Here is a 19,921-nt window from a genome sequence, read left to right on the forward strand (position 1 = left end):
TGCCTTGGGCCGTGTCGCTGAGCCTCGATCGCTTCCCCCAGCAGAGGCAAGCAGCCCGGGATGCGTCTCAGCAATGCCACGGCCACCTCCTTGGAGCGCCCGCAGGTGCCAGGCACCGGTGACGTCCGGGAGTTCGTCCTCGAAGTGCAGAAGACCATCGCGGAGCTCAGGAGGCAGGTGGGGCTCCGCGCCCGCCTCTCGCCCGACTCCCCTCCAGCCCTGGTTTCTCCCGCGAGGGGCAGGGAGGGGCTGCCGGGACCCCGTGCGCGTCCTGCCGCCCCAGGGACATTGCTGGTGTCTCTGCCCTCCGGCCAGGCCACACCCAGCTGCCCTAGGGCGTCCCAGGACCGGGACCCTCGGCAGTGGGCTGCCAGCAGGGCCTTTGTGGGGGCGGGGCCCCCAGAACACAGGCCACGCGGCCCACAGGCTGCGAGAGGCTCGGGATCAGGGCGACGCTGCCTGGGAACCACAGGTCCTGCCTTTTTGGAGAGGACGTCACCCCTCTGCCCCCGGGGAGGGCCAGGCGTTGCAGGAGGTCAGGGCCCTGGGATGCGGGAGGACCCGGCACGGCCGCGCTTCCTGGGAGGGCAGGGTTGGCAGACAGCGCTGCTCGCTGCTCCTCGCCCGGACCGGGCCAGGGCTCTGTCGTTCCGCGTGTGCGGGAGCGGAGAGGGACATCGCAGGCGAGCGAGCAGGGTGCAGACCTGGCAGGTCGTGGTCGCGGGGTTTCTGATGCTGTCGGACTTCCCAGCGGCGGGCCCCTGAGCGGGGCCTTGTGGCACCGGCCCCTTCCTGCTTCTGGAAGCCTCAGTCTCTGCTCAGGACACATTTGTGTCTATTCAGCCCCCTGGAGAGGGGCTCGGGCCCCGTCCCCATCTGCCCTGTGGTTGCCCATCGCTTCTCCTGCCTGGGGGTCTGGGGGCAGGGGTGAGCGCCTTGGGTGCTGACAGTGGACAAACTCTGCCTCGGTTGGGGAGGAAGGTGAGGAGGGGGCCTGGCCCTGCTGGGCTCAGGGTGGGGGACGCGGCCCCTTGGCCTGGGGCTGGAGACAAACCACGCGAATCTCAGGGGCTGAGGGCCCCGGGCCAGCTGGCTGCGCCGAGGCCCCCAGAGTCTGCCAGCGAGTGGAGGGTGGGGTTTGGGGTTTGGTCACTGCACGGATGGGGCAGATGGACCCAAGACGGGACGGAGGCTGGACAGGGCAGCCGATGCCTCAGTGCCCGTGAGCCCAGCCTGTTCCAGCCCCGAGGCATCAGTTAGTGCAGATCCTGAAAACCCCAGGGAGGACGATTTGAGTGAGGGGGCGGTTTACTTGGGACGAGGCCGGGCTGCTGCCCCACAGCCGCGCAGACTCCACGGGCTTCCAGCCTCTCGCCCTGTCACCGGCTCCCGGCGAGAGGGAGGCCCCCATGCAGGGGACGGCGTGCCGTCGGGGTTAGCGGCCGTCACAGCCCAGCATCCCTTTGAGAACCTGGCGCAGAGCGTGTTGGTCCCCCGGCATCTTTATTTCTTCCCAAGGCTCCTCCCTCCCCTGATAACCGCACTGTATTTGTGGTCTGTGCACTTCGGCCCCAGACAAGGGGGCCAGGCTGCTGTCATAGAGCCTTGGGTGGGCAGCTGCCAGCTGCCTGATGAGTAAACTTGACGTTCCATGAAAGCCCTTTAGAAATACTCACCTTGGGGAGTTCCCATTGTGGCTCGGCAGGTTGAGGACCCAGTTGGTGTCCGTGAGGATGTGGGTTTGACCGCTGCTCCTGCTCAGTGGTTTGGGCATCTGGCATTGCTGTGAGCTGTGGTGTAGGTCGCAGATGCAGCTCGGATCCCTCGTTGCTGTGGCTGTGGTGCAGGCCAGCAGCTGTAGCTCCAGTTTGACCCCTAGCCTGGGAACCTCCATGTCCTGCAAGCGTGGCCCTAAAAAGGAAAAAAAGGGAAAAACAAACAAACACTCCCCTCGGCCTCTGCTCGTCGTCTGGCACCATTGACGGACAGGGCAGGGGCGCTGCCCAGCCGCCCACCTTGTCCTGGTGACCGACACACACTTCTGCTCCGCTGCAGATAAAGACACTCGAGTCTCGGCTCAGCACCGAGTGTGTGGATGCAGACGGCGAGCCTCACGCGGACGGCACCCAGTGGAAGCGGGACCCCTGCACGCTCTGTGGATGCCGCGTGAGTGTGGGCTCTGGGGGATGCGGGTAGGCAGCTGGGCAGCAGAGCGTCTAGCCATGGGGCCCCCTCCTTCTCCCCGGAGCTGGGGGCTCCTCCCTGAGTCTTATTAATGGTTGTCACGGACACCGCCGCCCCAGCGCCAGGCGGGTGTCTACACTAGTGAGAAGGGCGGTCCCTGGTCTCAGAACCAGGGGACGGAGGGGGCTGCGGTGGCCATGTGGGCAGGCCTGGCTGCAGCCCAGGCTGGGCTGGCATTTGGGGGCCAAGCCGGGACATGGGACCAGAGGACAGCGGGCGAGTCTGTGCAGACAGGGAGGGGTTTGTCCCCTGGCCTGGGCAGAGCAGGGGTCGGGGTCCCTGATGGCTGCCTGGTTTGGACGCAGCCCTTTCTTCTCAGCTTCTCCATTGTCGGCTCTCCTGGTCGGCATCCGGGGATGCCACCTGGGGCTCCCACGTGAGGCACGGAGGGTGGGCAGCTGTGGTCTGGGGTCTCCTCCGTGAGGGGGACGAGCAGCAAAGCAGAGGGTGGTGTGGAGCCTCTGGGAGGACTGGGCGCCCGGGCAGAGCTGGGGCTGGGAGGCGGGCCGCCCCCAGGACTGACGGCTTTGCACCATCTCTGCAGGACGGGCAGGTCACCTGCTTCGTGGAGACTTGCCAGCCTGCCGATTGTCCGGCGCCCGTGAGAGTCGGCGGGGCCTGCTGTCCGGTCTGCCCGGGAGCCTCGGCGGGAAGGGGGCCCTAAGTGCCCGGGAGCCCTGGTGCTCCTGTGCTCGTCCCCACGGTCGTGCCCGTGCAGGGAGTACAGGCTGCCGGGGACACGAGGCGAGGTGTTTCACGGCCAGGACGCGGCGCTGTCGCCAGGGGACCATGGAGCAGACGCGTGTCCTGACGTCATGTTAGATTTCTCAGGTTTTTATTTAATTTTTTAATGAAAAAATTGGTGCTACTATTAAATTGCACAGTTACATCATTTAGGCTCCTAAGTTGATTTTACCTAATATCACCGTTTCTTCTCAACTGAACGCTAGTCTCGCTTGGTTTCTGACACCAGGAGCTTTCAGTCGTGTCGCCAAGGGCGGGCGCAGAGTGGAGCCGCCAGAGGAGGGACATGGGATTTGAAAGCAAGTCAGTCTTTGGCACTCGAGACAGTCCTTTCGGAGGCGCTGGGGGTCGGTCTCCGTGGGGAGCACGGCTCTGGCCGCCCCCTCCAGCCCCCGCGGCATCCCGGCGCCCCCCGGTCGCAGAGCAGAGAGCCCCCTGCCGGCCGCCGGAGGAGAAGCACGTCCTGCGACTGCCTCCCACCCGGGACTGCGAGGCTTGTGGCCGCGTCAGGACAGGCCCGTGTTCGCGGTCACTCGCACGCACGCTGCTGGTGTGGACCGGACGTGGAAACCCCGCGCTGTCAGGATCACTGTCCGTGCAGCCACCGCCCGCCCTCGGCCGGCTCATGCTCCGCTCCAGGCCCGCTGGGTCCCGCCAGAGCCACGGCACAGCCACCCGTTCTGGATCTTCCACCCGGAGGAACTCGAGTGTGGGGACTTGCTCATAACTTCAGGTTGTGTGAGTGTGCGTTGGAGAAGACCAGTCCCTGTATCTCATGTGTATTTTCACAGTGCCTGATGTTTGATGACATTTTGCCCATGTTTTAGTTTCAGATGCGGCAGAAAACTCAGCCCCACTTGGCAAAAGTTCTTGTAGAATTCAGTGAAGCGCACCTTTCATACCTCGTAATTTCCCTCTTTAACTGACCGGAAAACCTTCTGTCTTGTTCCAAATGCAAGGTGGTCTGTGTTCTGAGAAACGTGGTGCCTGGGCACGTCCTCCTGGGTTCCGCGGTCTCGAGTGCCGCCTGGGAGCCGGGTGCGGCCCGCGGCACAGACCCAGGGCCCAGCCGCCCTTCCCATGGGAGACCCACGAGGGCCCTGGCCGCCTCGGTCCACACGGGCACGTCGGCAGCCGGTGGCACCGTGTGGAGCCCATCTTGGGGGCGGGGCGGGGCCGGTCACCCATGGTGTCTGGGTGGGGCGGGCAGCTTGGAAGCCTGGTTTCAGCCCAGCACAGGTGCCTCCCCGCGATAGGAGACCCCGGGTGGGCTGTGCTGACGCTCCAGCCCAAGGGCGTTAAACACGCTCACCACGTGATAAACGAAAGCTCTGGTGTTTCAGGGACATGGGACTTCTTTTGAAATATCGAGGCAAACTGGGTAGCCAAATTTTGGGACTGATCTCTGTAAACAGAAGACGGATGACGCTGTCTAAAAGCTGGTGGTTGTGTAACTTGCTCAGGTAGGAAGCGGCGGCAGATCCACTTTCTGGAGTGTCCCGGAGTGTTCTGGGGCCTGAAGGGGCCCGGGGCTTATCTGTGGCCTCCTGCAGAGGGTTAAGACGGGAGGCTCGGGCGGTGGCGGGGCTTGGCTTTGTCCGCGCTTCCTGGAGGCTCTGGTTGTGGGCCTGATGTGCAGGACCAGCAGTCAGACCCGGCCGCCACGGGGAAGAGGTGGAGCTGCAGCCGCTTGCTCCTCTCACCGTCTGCCGGCAGCAGGTGCTTCTCTCCCGTGCGTTGTAATCCGTACGTCACCAAAGAGACATTTGCACTATGTAGGGACGCTTTCAGTTCCAATAAATGGGCCACGTTCTCAAACGGTGAATGGTCTTCTTTCCGTGAGCCAATCCGATGACCATGGGGCGGGTCTCCGAGGGACCCTGGGGTCAGCACGGACTGTTCGTGGGGAAAATATGAAAACAGAAGGGGGAATTCGTTCAAGTGGAGCCTCTCCCCGGGCGGCGGGCGCAGTGTTGGGCAGATGGGGCCGGGCTCCTGGTGAACCTTGGCAGGTGGGAGGTGGCTCCCGAGAGGCCTCCAGCCCCTGCCCACCCCCCGCCCCGCCCCGTTTGGGGTGTGGACCTGTTTGTCGGGGAGAAGCCCCATGGCACCAGCGGACACACACACTGAGCAGGGGACATGGGGGCTGCTGCTCTGTGGCCAGAAGCATGTGACCGCTTCCCAGCCCCTGGTACCCTGGGTCCAGGCGGGACCAGGACCTGGAAGGGATTTAGGGTATCTTTGCAGGAGCTGGGAAAAAGTGACAGTGTAATTATCAGGGAAAAATCGAGTATTGAATTTTTCAAAGTTGCCAAGTCATGTCATGCCGTGCAATGAATGAGACACACGAGCCGCTTCCACGAGTGGCCCTGTTGCAGGAAGGGATGAGCCTCAATCGGCTGCTCTTGCGGGGCGTCCCCCCAGGTCACAGCAGGAGGAAGTGCGAGCAGGGCCCCGCAGCTGTGACCGGCGTCATGTCGCCTCTTCACTAACGTGAAAACTTCCACTGCAGTCGTCTCAGGGCTTGGGGGGTGCCGTGAGCTGGCGCTCAGGGGCGGGTGTTGGGTAGCGGCTGCAGGAGGGCGTGGGGGCTGGGCAGTGGAGCCAGACCCCGACTTGCCTGGACTCCTCCCCTCCCCCCAAGACCAGCACCTGTGCCCTGTGCTGACCACATCTGGATGCCCATGGTTCTGAGGTGCCCCTTTCGGCCGGGTCCCGAGCAGACACCGAGATGGGTGGTGCCCCGAGCCCCTCCCCGGGGACCCTGGGCCCACAGCCCACTCTCCTCGGCGGGAAGCTGCCAGAGGCTCTGGCCCGAGGTGCAGAGGGTCCGCTCACCGCTCCCCACTCTGCAGACGAGGTGCTGTCCTGGTCAGCGGGTGGCCTGCTCGCACAGGGCCGAGGGCCGCATCGATGTGAACAGGTGGATGCTCAGAAGCTGCACAACCCTTCGCATCTTTTGCTTTAAAAACGAGAACGTGTAGCAACGCCCATTGCCTTAAAACAGTCACACCTGTTTCCTGTGTGCAAAAGTATATGCCCAGTGACACAAATGCTGTGTTTTGTTTGCCAAGCGATTTGCCCAAAGGTTCTTACGCGTGCTTAGTGGACTCCCCTAAAGCATCCTCGTCGATTTTATTTAGGAAACGTTTTCCGACAGTGTCAGGAAGTCGTCTGAGTTTTTTGTAACTTTTGCTTCTGGTTCTGCACCCTCATCGGTCGCCGCAGTCGTCGCCAGGAGACCCCAGCACCTTGGAGACAGAACGTGCAGCAGCAGGACGAAGCTGTCAGATGCCATCTGTCCCCAAAGCACCCAGACCCCAGGACCTCCTCACACCCACCCCCGCCCCCCAGACCCGCTGTAGGCTCAGAGGCCAGCAGTGCCTCAGGCCAGCAAGTGGGGAGCAGCCCTGCGATGGAACCCGGGCCCTCCAGCCCTGGTGCCCGCGGCCAGCCTGTCCCTCGGCCGTGTCTGTCCGGTCACATCGGCTGCGGTCTTTAACTCAGTGTCTGGGACAAAGGACCCGAACCAACCCTGTTCTAACCTCCTCAGGTGTGGAGTCTCGAGCCTTGTTGCTTGAAATCTTCAAATTGTGGAGTCGCTTCTTTGGTACGATGGTAATGAATGCTCTCAAACCCCGAACCCCGGGGCGTTGACCGCGGGGGAGCATGCTTGCAATTGGAAGGTTCCAGAAGCTCCAGTGGTACCTATGTTTACGGTTGTGGGGTTTGTTAAAAATAATTGCATCTTCTCTGCTCTCCCAGTGTCTGGATTTCTTTGTTCAGAGGCGGGGTCCCCAGAGGTAGGAAGCTGGCCGGGGTCTGTCCCACAGCCCCTGACCTGGTGTCATAACTCTCTCCCGTGCCAACCAAGCGATCTTAGAGTCAGAGCTTTTCATGAAAGCTTCTAAAGCCTCAGGCTGGGCCATTACAGTCATTAAAGTCTAAAGCTGGGCCAGTCGGTTCTGCCAGGAAGCCCCGTTGTTCAGAAATAGCTTATTTACAGCCACTTTGGTGTCACAGGGGGAGAGGGTTCTGTCCCCTTGTCACATGTAGGGGCTGTTCCAGGGCAGAGCAGAAAGTGTGGCTTTTCTATCTGGGAGGCTTGGAAGGAGAGGAGATTGCCATTGTAACGTTTCCAACTTCGAGCCTCGTCTTCAGTATAGCGTTTGCCGTGTGTTTTCTGAAAACTGAATCTCTGTAATGGTCTCTGGTGCTGGATGGAAAGCAACATGACGTCATGGTCATGACTTTTCCTGTTACCTTCTCTCTTCCTGGCACACAGACCGATTCTCTTGTTGTTTTGTCCTCTTTGAGCAAAACAAGTCCGGGTACACAGCCCAGGCTCTGCTGAGTAACTTAGTCTGCAGCTGTCTCGGAGGAAGTTCCCAGAAAACACGGGTGTTTGTGTTCTTTAAAAATTACTGCACCAGAAATTGGCCCGTGTCATCAGTTCTTGGAACCGTGACTCAGCGTGAGGACAGTGAGGGCGCGGGGCCGGTGCCCTGTGTCCCAGAGCGCATCAGCTGGCCATGGCTTCGCCTCCGCCATCTCGGGTCCCCTGGCACCCCCAGCAGTCGGGGATTGTGAACCCAAGACCCAAACCCCCTTCTTCTGATGCTGAGGCCAGTCCTTTCCTGGTTTTGCCAAACTTGGGGACACTGAACATGCCCGTTGAGTGAACACTGCTCCGTGCGGTGCTGCTCCCGAGATGTTACCGGCAGCGCCTGGTTCACTGGCTGCTCCTCGCGCAGGAGCCCAGCGCCCTGGGCCTCTGGGAACCTGAACACAGACACACGGTCTCTGCACTCGTCCACCGTGTGGCCCTGCGGAGGCGCCGAGCTCGGCCCTGGATGCGGGCGTTTCATGGGCATCACTGGGCAGCCCGGGGCTCCTGCCAGATGCCTCGCAGGACCGGGCTCTGGCCCACGTGTCACATGCGTCTGGGCTCCTGTGGGCAGCTGTGCTCCAGGAGATGCCCGGCTTGGGCCCGAGCCCCCAGAGTCTCATTAGTTCTTAAAACAGGAATAGGCGGTGACCTGTGTTTTTGTACAAGCGGGGGTGAGAGGGAGCTGTGGTAGTTCCTAGGCTGCCTGAACAGGAAGTTAACAGAGTTTGAATGTGAAACTCTCCCACTGGACTCAACATCTTGAAATTTGAGGCCCGGGCGGGTAGCCCAGCCCTGCAGAGGCCAGGATGCGCCCGGACGCCCCCAAGCCCTGGCCTCCCCAGCGCCTTCCTGCTTTTGTGCTGGCCTCACCCTCGTCCTGGTCCTCGTTACTTGCTGTTCCTGTGTCCCCCTCCCCCGCTCACCTCCTGAGCCCCTGGTGACCAGCCTCTGGCGCCGCGTCTGCCCTGCTGCTCGGACTCACCGACCACCTTCCGGACCTCGGCTCTCACCCCCGGCGGGTTGGAAGTGCCTCTGGGCCCGTCTTCACCTCCGTTAAAGCACCCCACGCCTCGCCCCTCGTTGGCGGGGGCACCTCTGCTCCTCAAGGGGCAGAGTTGATTGGATCCTGGTCGGAACAGTCTTATTTTTGCAGCCAACTGGTCGTGTCAGCGAAAGAAGTGAACTGTATGCACTGCCGGGAGTCCCACACGGAGACTGCGGGGGTCCAACCCGATCCCCCGGCGGGGCGCCCCTCCCACCAGCTCCCCAGGGTCCAGCTTTGCAGGATGTCCAGGAGCTCTTGGTCTGTGGACACTGGGTAAATGCCCTCTGGCCTCGGGTAGAGGTGAACAGGTGCCGACTGGTGCCCTGCTCACTGTCAGCCGGAGGGGCTGGACGCCCACCCTGAACTGGGTCCCTTTTCCTCTCTTCACTCAGAGGATGTTTCTGGAGCTCCTGCTGTGGCCAGGCTGTGCTGGGCTCGAGATGTGACAAGGGCTGGGTGTAGGCTGGACGTAGGCTGGACATAGACTGGACATAGGCTGGGTGTAGACTAGATGTAGACTGGACGTAGACAGGACATAGGTTGGACGTAGACTGGACATAGCTGGACGTAGACTAGGTGTAGGTTTTACATAGGCTGGACGTAGGCTGGACAAAGGCTGCACGTAGGTTGGACGTAGGCTGGATGTAGTTTGGACGTAGGCTGGACGTAGACTGGGTGTAGACTGGGTGTAGGTTGTACATAGGCTGGATGTAGGCTGGATGTAGGCTGGGTGTAGGCTGGACATAGGCTGGACATAGACTGGGTGTAGACTGGGTGTAGGTTGTACATAGGCTGGATGTAGGCTGGACATAGGCTGGACGTAGACTGGGTGTAGACTGGGTGTAGGTTGTACAGAGGCTGGACGTAGGCTGGACACAGGCTGGACTCAGGCCGACTATAGAGCACTAGTCGGTGAGTGATAAACAGGACTAAGCAGAAGGACTGGTGCTTCTCTCGGATTCAGCGACTGTGTCATCTTCACCGCGGGCCTTGCGGAGTGACCATCCATCCAGCTTTGCACTGAAGTCACACACTTTACAGCCGTGTGACAGACACTGAGTCCGTTGTGAGCAAAACCAGGCAAGGATTTCAGCCCCTCGTTTCACGGAGCACCTGCTGATCCTCCCCAAAGACGAGGCTCCTTGTCCCCCTTTTTCAGAGGAGGGCAGCTCAGGGGACGAGGCGGCCCATCTGTGAAGAGACGAGTAGAGCCGTGGTCGGATGCAGGGTGGCTCATCCTCGTGTGGCTGCTGCAGGAAAGGGCACGCGTCCGTCCAAGGTCCCTCCCGCAGCTGGGCTGCTAGTGCCCGACCTTGAGGGGGCAGGGCAGGAGGTCCCTGAGGGCGCTTCCCGCCACCCGCCCGCCAGGGCCCTCACATCCAGGGGTGGGGCAGAGACACTGGGGGGCTGGCGCTGCCTGCGTCTGGGCCCAGAGTGGTGCCTGCAGGGCTGGGGGTTATCTTTTTTGTGTGTGTGTATCTTTTTTTTGTCTTTTTAGGGCCGCACCTGCAGCATATGGAGGTTCCCAGGCTAGGGGTCTAATCGGAGCTGTAGCCGCTGGCCTACACCACAGCCATAGCAATTCAGGATCTGAGCTGCAATGCAACCTACACCACAGCTCACGGCAACGCCAGATCCTTAACCCACTGATCGAGGCCGGGGATCGAACCCAAGTCCTCGTGGATACCAGTCGGGGTCGTTACCGCTGCGCCACCACGGGAGCTGCCTGCAGGCCAGGTGGAAGGGCGTCTGTGCTCTTAAATGACACAGTTCGTGGGTCTCCATCTTGCACCCGAGATGCCCTTTCCAGGCGTATTTTACACGTAATCTAGATTTTGCCTTTAAAAGGAAAAAAAAAACAGGTGTGCTGCTGCTTCTTCCCTTTCCTAAGGAGGCCGACTCCGCTCAGCCTCGCCCAGTGACCCTCAGTGGAGGCGCCCGGGCCGGGCTGCAGGTCCGCGAGGCTGGGAGGGCCGTGTGCCCGAAGCCCCAGGTGCCTCCTGCCCAGGCAGGGCCTCCGGCCTGGACCTCATCACTCGCCCAACGTCCTTGCCCGCGGGTCCGCGGCGCGGGCCGCTTCCCGCCCCATGGGCTTCCCGGAGGTGACACCTTTCTCCTCCGGAGCCCGAGCGGGGTGGCCGTCACAAGAGAGGGGCTGGCCTGTGTTTTTCGTGCCCTGAGTGAAGACACGGCTCCCCTGTGCGAGGCCCGCGGGTGTCCCCGGTCCTGGCGATTTGCTGCTTCTAAGCCGAGATGGAGAAAACGGGCGGGGGCCATCGCAGCCTTTGCGGGAAGGCCGAGCGAGGCCCCGCGAGGCGAAGACGTGAGAAAACGTGTCTGTGTAAGTCTGCGTGTTTGTGTGTCGGTGTCAGTGTGTGTGCGTCTGTGTGTGTGCTGTGTGCTTGGGTCCGTGTGTGCCTGTTTGTGTCAGTGTTTGTCTGTGTGTCCGTGTGTCTGTCGAGGCTCCCGACTGGGGTCTAACAGGAGGAACGATGAACAGGGTCCCTGGTTCTTCATGGGTCCGGAGCTACTGGACCCACAGTGGCCGTTCTCTGTCGTGTCCCCTGTGGTCCCTGAGCCTGCCAGGCCGGCAGAGAGCCCTCCCTCCGCGAGGTCAGGGAACAGCTGTGAGGGACATGGCGTCTGGATCAGAGGAGCGTCCAGACCCAGTTCCGACTCTTACAGAACAAGAGCTGCCCTGAGAGCCCCCTGGATTCGGCGTGACCATGTGGCCTGCCCGCCGGCCAGTCTGGCTGTGCTTTCCCTGCGGTGAAGACCTGGGGGACGTCTGCATGAACGACGGCCACTGTCAAGGTCACTTTGACACTGGTTTGCCTGTGCTGCCCAGTTCTGCCCCCTCGATGTAGGCAGACCCGTGGTCACCAGCCACCTGTGATGAGGCCATGGTGGCCCTGCCAGCAGTGAGGTCAGCGTGAGGGCCTGGGGAGATGCCACCCAGAGACGGGGGAGCCGTGTGGCTCTGACGCCAGGCCCTGAACCCACTGGACGAGGGGACCTGAGGGTCAGGAAGTGGTCTCGCCCGAGGATGAACAGACCGGGGGTGAGGAGGACAGACAGGGAGGGACAGACGGGGTGCCAGGCGCCTTTCCCAGCTGTGTGACCCTGAGCCCTGCTCAGCTGCCCTGGCCTTGGCTTCTGTCTGTTGGGTGGTTTTCAGGATTTGAGGAAAAGCCTGTGGACGCTCGCTCAGGCCCAGTGGGTCGAACGCTCCTGCCACTGTCGTCGCGAGGGTGGTGGCGGACTCTGCTCCGGGATGTCAGCGCGTTTTCCAGCCCCTCCCGCTAATGGCGTCGGCAGCTGACGCTGACCTCGTGCCCCGATTCTCCTTGGATTTTCCAAGGACCCTCTGGGGACGTGGAGTCTCTGCGGAAGGGGGTGGGGGAGCTGAAGGAGCCCGGGGCCTTGGGTGGACGCCAGGGCCTGCGGCCCAGAGAGCAGGGGAGGGGCCGCTGGCTGAAGTCGCCTGTTGTGCCCACGGCCACACGCGGTAACAGACCAGGCCCCCTTCTGCCTCTTCTGGGGACCTGGGTCCTGAGCAGCAGCTCCCAGCAGGTGGCAGCATGACGACCCGGAGGCCACTGCAGGTGGAGGGAGGAGGTGCCTGGGTGGAGGCGAGAGTGAGGTAGGAAATGGAATCCATGTGATTTCGGGGGGTCCCCCTGTTCATGCTCCTGTAGGTTAAGTCGGGGGGTCCCCCTCTTCACGTTCCTATAGGTTAAGTCGGGGGGTCCCCTGTTCACGCTCCTGTAGGTTAAGTCGGGGGTGAGGGGGCCGAACTGGCCTTTGGAGCCACCCGAGGCCACTGACGGTCGTGTTTGTGGGGTGTCGGCGGTGAAAGCTGATGGAGGGGTGCGGGAAGGCAGGAGAGGGGCTGAAACGGCGGGTATAGACGGCCCTTCAGGGCTGGTGGGGACTGGTGGGATCGAGACGGGGCTCTCTGCTCGCGTGCTCTGCGTTTTCTGAGGAGAAGGTACACACACAGCCCTGTTCTCTTCCCTCCGTGTGGTCCTGGGGGAACCATCCGGCTGCTGGGGCCAAGCCCCGGGCGCGGGAGAGCCGGCAGCATCACGGGAAGCGCTTCTGAGGGGCCTGGGGCTGTGGCTCCTGCTTCGCTCTCAGCCTCCCCACGGGCTGCAGCGCCGTCTTGAGCGTGGCCCTGTCCTCCCCCGGCTGGGCCGCCGTGGGCACTGCCCTTCTCAAAGCAGGCAGGGCCGGGCCCTTGGCCCTGCGGGTGAGGGTAGCTCCCTCCCTGCTCCTGGGCCGTGGACGCGTAACCACGAGCAGAGAGACTCCGGGAGGGTCTCGCCTGGTTTCCGCAGTGAGTCAAGACACCATGACTTGTTTCTTCTGAACGTGGCCTTCGTGGGCCTCGGGAAAGCCGTCTAGACCCGATCTGCTCTGCAGCGTGTGGAGGAACGGGGTCGCCCTAAACACCCACCACCCCCGCCGGCCTGGGGTCTGGGCCGAGCCGACTCCCAGAGCAGCCCAGGGCCAGGCTCCCGCCGCGCTGGGACTCGAGGGGCCCGCTGGCCTGACTGCACGCCCCGCTCCTCGGGAAGCTTGCCACCTGCCCGGTGCTCAGCTCCTGGTCCCAGACAAGAGGCCACGAGGCCTCGGGGCCTCTGCCCACACCTGCTGCCGTCGGCGTGTTTCCGTCACCCCTTCGTCTCCGGGCACTTCCGAGGCGTGTTTCCGTCACCCCTTCGTCTCCGGGCACTTCCGAGGCGTGTTTCCGTCACCCCTTCGTCTCCGGGCACTTCCGAGGCGTGTTTCCGGCACCCCTTCGTCTCCGGGCACTTCCGAGGCACCGGAAGGGATGTGTTTCCTCCCCGCGCGAGGCAGCGGCCACGTGCTGGGCGCAAAACTGCGCTGTGCTTTGAGCTCCTCTCCTGAGCCCCGCGCGCCGTTGCCGGACCCCCCGGCCGGTTACTGGTCTCTCTTCGTGTAAAACCGGAAAAAGAAGACCTTCCTCAGAAAGTAAGACGATGCGGGTGCGGCTCCCGCGCCCTCATCCTGCGAGAGGCACCCCCGGGCCCTGTTGGCGCCTCGGAGATGATTCCAGAGTGAGGGCCTCCGGTGGACGCTCCAGAGGTGACCCGGCGTCAGAAGGACAGACAGAGCCGCCAGGACCCTCGTTGCCAACCACACACACAGAGTGACCCGCAGAGGGTGGTGAACTCAGCCGGTGGGCACATGGGTCACACGCAGGGTCGCGCTGGGGGTCATACTAGGGGGTCGCACTCAAGGTCACACTCAAGGTCACACTCGGGCTCACGCTCAGGGAACCAGGACGGCAACCCCCTCCGGGCATGTTGGGGTCCATCATGTAACAGCCAGGTTTTACCCACAGCGGGCGGAGCTGTGTCTACAGGACGGTGTCGGTGTGAACGGCTGTGCATTACTGGGACGACCAGCAGCCACTCCGACTTTATCCTTCGAATGTCTCCCCTCGGCGGTTGGTATTTGTCCGTCTTTTCGGGCAGCAGCCCGTGAATCTTACAAACTAAAGGTGCTTCCTCCAGATTTGCCCGAGGGCCTTCATGGAGCCCCGGTTTCCTGGCATTATTGTTCTGGTTCCTGCTCAGGAAGACATTAGCCATCTGAATTGTCTCTCAACTCAGAGTGCGTGGCTTTGGTCCTTCCGTGCCTTCTGGAACCTTCCAGCCAGGGCCGGTGGGACTGCGGTGCTATTTCCGTTAGGAGGCTCTGCACCGGGGTTCTTGGAAGTGTTTCTTGTCTTTGGCAACAGCTGGAGAAATTGGTGCTTAGAGCTAATTCTGGCGCGGGCAGCGCGCTCCCTGGCCTGGGCTCTTTCCAGGTGATTTTCCACCTCAGCAGAGGGAGCCCCTCCCCAGGTCCTGGTCCACGAGCTGCCGCAGCCCGAGGCCTCCGTCCGTCACGAGACAGCAGGGATTTCTGCTCTCGTCAGGGGAGCCACGAGAACCTCTGCTTGGGACAGGGCAGCTCCTGTCCCGTGGCCAATCGTCCCCTCCGTGACCTAGGAACTTGACACGGACCCTCCCCTGTCCTGGCTGGTTCCAGGGTGTATTTGGAAATGGCTGTAGCCAGATGGCCTCCCGGGAACCGCAGCTCCTGCTCTTACACGATTTGGGGACTGGGGGCCCATGGACCCCAGCCTCTCCTTCCCCACCACACGGGTGGTCCCTTGGTCTGACTGGGTGACCGATCACGTGGAGAAGGGCCAACGTCTTTTCCAGGGCTCAGCGTCCTTGGGCCTGAATTGCCGGAGCCGTGTTTCACTGGCCCTTTGTCTCTGCAGGTGTATCCACCAGGGACCGTCAGGACAGGGCAGGCAGCGTGCTCTGACCTCCCGGTGGGACCACCTGCTAGACCCCTGCAGGGCTGCGCCTGTGAAGACGGAGTCCTGGGCTCTTGGAGCTCCTGGGCTCGGGGTGGCAGGACGCCCAGGCCGCAGGGGGCTAGAGAAGGTCCTTCTAAATTCAGGGCAAGGGCTGGAGGAACACAGACCCAGCGCTGAGCTCGTGAAGGAACGGTTGCTGCCCCTGCTCCAGGTGATCTTGGGCTGGAGCGGTCCTGAGGACACGGTGCAGGTGGCCGCGCCCCCTGGTAGTGGCCGTGTCCTCTGTGTCCAGATCTGGTCTCTGATGCGGCAGGAGGTGGGGACAGTCTGATGGCATGCGTCCCTGTGATGTGCACAGAATGCTGGCTTCTGTGCCCAGCACAGCCTTCCGCTGGGTGCCCAGGTAAGCGGGCACCGAGCATCCGATCAGTCCGGGGTGACTGGGAGTGCCTCCTTCCCAGAGGGCCCGTCACTAGGGTCCTGAGGGCCTCCTGCACCTGATGACGCAGGTCTGGAGCCAGCCGGGGCGAGGACACGGGGGCAAGGACACGGGGGCGAGGACACGGGGGCGCGGACACGGGGGCGCAGACACGGGGATGGCGGCTGCTGCTCCCTGTAGTGCTCAGTGCATCGGAGCAGAGGTTGTTAACTGGGGTAGAGCTTAGTTTCCTGGTACAGGGGTTGGTTTGCTGGTGTAGAAGTTGGTTTCCTAGTGTTGTGGTCAGTTAACTGGTGTGGAGTTTGACTGGCTGGTACGGAGGTCAGTTTACTGTGAGTGGGTTGGTTTACAGTGTAGTGACTAGACTAGTGTAACGGTTAGTTTATAGGTGTGGAGGTCAGTTTACCAGTGTAGTAGCTGGCTTACTGGTGTAATGGTTAGTGTATTGGCATGGAGGTAGGTTTACTAGTACAGCAGTTAGTTTATTGGTGTAGAGGTTGGTTTATTGCTGTGGAGATTGCTTATGTTGTGGTCGGTTTACTGATGAGGGAGTTTCTTAACTGGTGTGGAATTGGTTTACTATGTAGTAGTTGGTTTACTGGTGTAGTGGTTAGTTTACTGGTGTGGAGGCTGGTTTACTGGTGTAGTGGTTGGTTGACTAGGGTAGTGGTTAGTTTATTGGCATGGAGGCTGGTTCACTTGTATAGTGGTTGGTTTACGGGTGTAGCGGTTGGTTGACCAGTGTACTGGTTAATTTGCTGGCATGGAGGTTGCCTTGCTGGTGCCCTGAGAGACCCACACCCCTTCCAGCGGTGGCTCACGGATGCCCTTTCATTTGTCATCTGTGCCGTTGGTTCGACTAGACTGACCACACCTTGGTGGCAGTTGTTGGTGCATTTTGATGACAGCATTTTATTTTGATGACAGTATTTTCCGTTTCTCCCACCTCTTGTCTCAAATGCCTCCTCGTCCAAAATCCAAACACTTACCAAGCATCTCTAAGGCGCCGATCACAGTTGCTAGTTATTCAGATTTTATTACAAGTTATCCAGGTTCTTAGGGAGCCAGAACCTAGAGATGACCTGGCACGGCCCAGCCGACTCCAGCAGCCCCCGTCAGGGCGTTTCAGGAGCGCCTCTCTGCTTCTGCGTAGCGATGGCTGCTGCACGCGCACACGGGGGCCCGGGCCTATGTCCCCAGAGCAACACCAAGCGAGAAGGACCTCGGACAGCCCTGCCCTGGGTCTCAAAGCCCTGCCCACGCTCGTCCTGGCTGGGCTTTGCTGGAGGCTTAGATTTATTGACTCTTTAAAAATTCTTAGACATCACACGTCTTCTAGTCCGAGCTGCCCTTTGAAAATCTGTGTTGTTTATTCATATTTATCAGAAAATGGAGCCTGGACTTTGGGCGAAAGTGGCTTATTTGCCAGTGTCCGCCCGTTTCCATCCTGGGGCCCGGCTTGAACTCAGTGTCTAGACCTGTCTGAAGGCATCTCGCGGGCTTTCTCTCCAGGAGGCCACGTCGCTTGCACACATCGTGAGGCTGTCGTGAGATTACTCTCACGCCAAACAGGAGGAAGTCCGGTGCAGGGTTCCGTGTCGCAGCACTTTCCCTCTGGAGTCTGGGGACACTGTCGCCCTGCGCGGGGTGAGGGGAGCAGAGGGGAGGAGGCTGCGACGTGCCTCACGGAGGAACCCGGCGAGGGATCAGCGTCCTTCGGGGCCCGCGCTGCCGCCCTGGGCCTGGGGCCGCTGTCAACGGAGATCTCGCCACCGGAGCTCGAAGGCGGGGCACGGGCACCAGCCGGACCGGGAGGCACCCGGAGCCCAGGACCAGCTGGGGCCGAGGCCGGGCTGAGCACCGGCGGGACCCATTGTGGGCTGCCCCGCATGCCCGTCGGCGACCCTGAAATGCCTTGAGCGTCGAGGGGGGTCCCAAGTGCATCTCAGGGAACAGGCGACTCTGCAGACCGGAGCCCGGGGGCAGGTGCGGCGCCCTCACGGGGTCAGAGCCTCCTGGGCTGCGCGAGGCCGGCGCGTCTCCTGATGCTCAGGAGCCAGGCGCGTGTGCAGTTCTCGAACCTGCGCTCCATCCGCGGGAGCCTTGGTGTCTGGGCTGCAACCGCGGCCCTGACTCCCTGGCCGGCTGGGGCATCTGGGGGCTTCCGTAGAGGATCCTTTCCAGGCGGTGGGCGGGCGGGGGCGGGTGGACCACGGGCTCCCGAGGGGCAGCAGAGGGAACGGGAAACAGGTTTTGCCAAACCCAGGGGCCGAGCGCCCGGACAGGCCCAGGCTTTCCAACCCCCTCCGGCGACGGCCGGCCTGTCCCCTGGTGTCCGCGCTGCCGGCCGTGGCAATGGGACAGCTTCCCGACCCCTGGGTGGGCCCGCCACCCCCCAGCCCCTCGCAGTGTGGGTCGGAGCGGGAAGTGCGCGCATTTTGGCTGGACAAGACCGAAAGCCCAGCTCAGCACAGACGGAAGCAGGCCTCTGGGCGAGACCGCAAAGCCCTGAGAACGATACTCCCGCCAGCCGCTTCTCCCCGAGCGCTTGCTTCCAGATGAAAATTGTTTTTCCACTTTAGAGGTTGGAGGAAAGTGGATTTAAACGCTGCCAACAAAAAATATTTCACATGGCAGTTTTAGACAACTCTATTTTCTCAAGAAGGATTTTTGCAGCACAGAGTCTGATTCTGGAGAGGTTTGGGTGAATTTGTATTCAGCATCGGAGGCTTTTGCAGTATGAAGAAACCAGAAGTTCTCACAAGCCCACCGGCGTGCCGACCGGATCCGCCTGCAGATGGAGTTGTGTCAGGACCCTCACCTCCGCCGTGGTGGTTGTCATTATTAACAATGAAATAATTACCTTTGAAATTGGCGACGAGTTGTGTTAGTTTCGGATGCACAGCGGAGTGACTTGGTTAGACAGACATATGTAGGTGTTTATATTCTTTTTCAATTTATTTTCTGTTAAAAGCTTATGACAAGATTTTGAATATAGTTCCCTGCACTAGACAATAGGCCCTTGCAGCTTATACATTTTATAGAGAGCAGGGTGTGTGGATTAACCCCAACCTGCTAATCTACCCCCCGCCTTCCCCTTCAGTGACTGTAAGTTTGTTTTCTGTACCTCTGGGTCTATTTCTGTTTCGTAAATAAGTTCTCTTGTACTGTTTTTTAGATGCCACATATAAGTGATATCCTATGGTATTTGTTTTTCTGTCTGCCTCACTTCATTTAGCACGGGAGTCTCTAGTTGCATCCACGTTGCCACAAAGGGACGCTTTCATTCTTTTTCATGGCTGAGTGGTATTCCACTGTGTATGTGTACCGCATCTCCTGAAAGCAGTCCTCTGTCGACAGACACTTGGGTTGCGTCCATGTCTTGCTGTTGTGATGGTGCTGCAGTGACCCCTGGGGTGCACGTGTTTGTTCGGATATGCGATGACGGTCCCTGAGTGCAGAACAACCCTGAGGGACCCAGGCAGCTGGAGGGCAGTGTCGACACCCCACACGGCATACCTGAGGTTCGGCCACCAGCTAGGTGCTGGGGCTGAACCTGTGAGATAACGGACAGGTGAGGGAGGGGTGACTGCGGCCCCTCCCTTGGGGCCAGCCGTCCTCCCATCCCCCACCGCCTGGCTCCCAACCCCCAGCGGCCACCTGTCTCCTGCCCGCGGTGCTGGCCTCCTTGCAGCAACCAGAACGCTCCTTTAAAGCACCTGGCTTCTCTGCTTTCGTTCCCAGAACCTTCTGGAGATCTGTGAACCTTTGGGGAGGATACGCATGTTCTCTTGAAATCTCCTCCTAGGCCCCAGCTGGGGCCGCTTCTCCCGGGGACCCTCAGGGAGCGTCTGGGTCCCTGTAACCTCGAGGCTGGGCCAGCCCACCCGGTCTGCCAGACCCCACGGCCAGCTGACCCCGCCCTGAACAAGGCCAGCTGTGCCCCAGACAGTGGTGGTTCCCGTTTCTCTGCCTCGTTCTCCGGCCTGGGTCCTGAAAGCCTCCTGCCCACCTCCCAGGAGAACGTCGCCTCGAGCGGCCTTGAAGGGAGTTTGTTGGTGTCACTTAAATTGTCGCCTTTCATCATCGTGTGACAGCCCCCAGCCGTTCCATGCTGGGCTGCTCTGTGCTTCTGGCCAGCCTGGGGTTCTTGCTGGTGCTGGTGAACCGGGTCCGTCTACACCGATGTCTTGCAGTGTCGGTGCACAGGACCAGCTCCCGAGGCCCTGGGCTGCTGGGCAGTGGTCACCAGGCAGACCACGCTGGACTCGGCGCCCCCCAGAGGCCCGGCCCCCATCAGGGCGAGCGGCCGCCCTTGCGGACCCCGGGCCAGCGGGGGCCTGGCGGGTGACCCGAGAACAGCAGAGCCTCCCTCGGACGGGGAGCGGCTCTGAGACGCAGACTCCGCCAGCCCATGGCATTTCCTCATAAACGTCGGAAACACAACCGACAAATTCAAGTGGCCCTTTCAGACCCTGGCTGGCTCTGCAACGTGAGACCAGTGTCATTTACAAACCTTTAAAAACAGATGCCAGCGGGAGCTCACGGTAAAACCTTCTCACAAATTCTCGCCTTTCTGTCACAGATACGAGCTGCTGCCAAACTCAACATTCCACCCTCAGATTTTCCCCAAACCTTTGTTTTCTGGCTACAAATCATCGCTGTCTTAGCTCCTTCGCTGTCTCTGAATTTCTGTGGTTAGTACCAGCAATTGAT

The 19,921-nt window shown here is 61.1% G+C and overlaps 1 protein-coding gene across 4 annotated transcripts in view; it reads left to right on the forward strand.

Annotated features, from left to right (window-relative positions):
* Positions 1–4,813, forward strand: part of PXDN (peroxidasin) — a 56,566-nt gene extending 51,753 nt beyond the window's left edge. For 3 of the 4 annotated variants that reach the window (XM_003125405.6, XM_005662789.3, XM_021087952.1), the window contains 3 exons: positions 42–177; positions 2,056–2,166; positions 2,789–4,813. In XM_003125405.6, coding sequence (XP_003125453.6) covers positions 42–177; positions 2,056–2,166; positions 2,789–2,908 — 367 coding nt within the window. In that variant the 3' untranslated portion in view covers positions 2,909–4,813. The remainder of the gene's footprint in view (positions 1–41; positions 178–2,055; positions 2,167–2,788) is intronic. The other variant, XM_005662787.3, reaches the window with a different exon arrangement.

Source organism: Sus scrofa, chromosome 3 (assembly GCF_000003025.6).
Source record: "Sus scrofa isolate TJ Tabasco breed Duroc chromosome 3, Sscrofa11.1, whole genome shotgun sequence".
Taxonomy (NCBI): Eukaryota; Metazoa; Chordata; class Mammalia; order Artiodactyla; family Suidae; genus Sus; species Sus scrofa.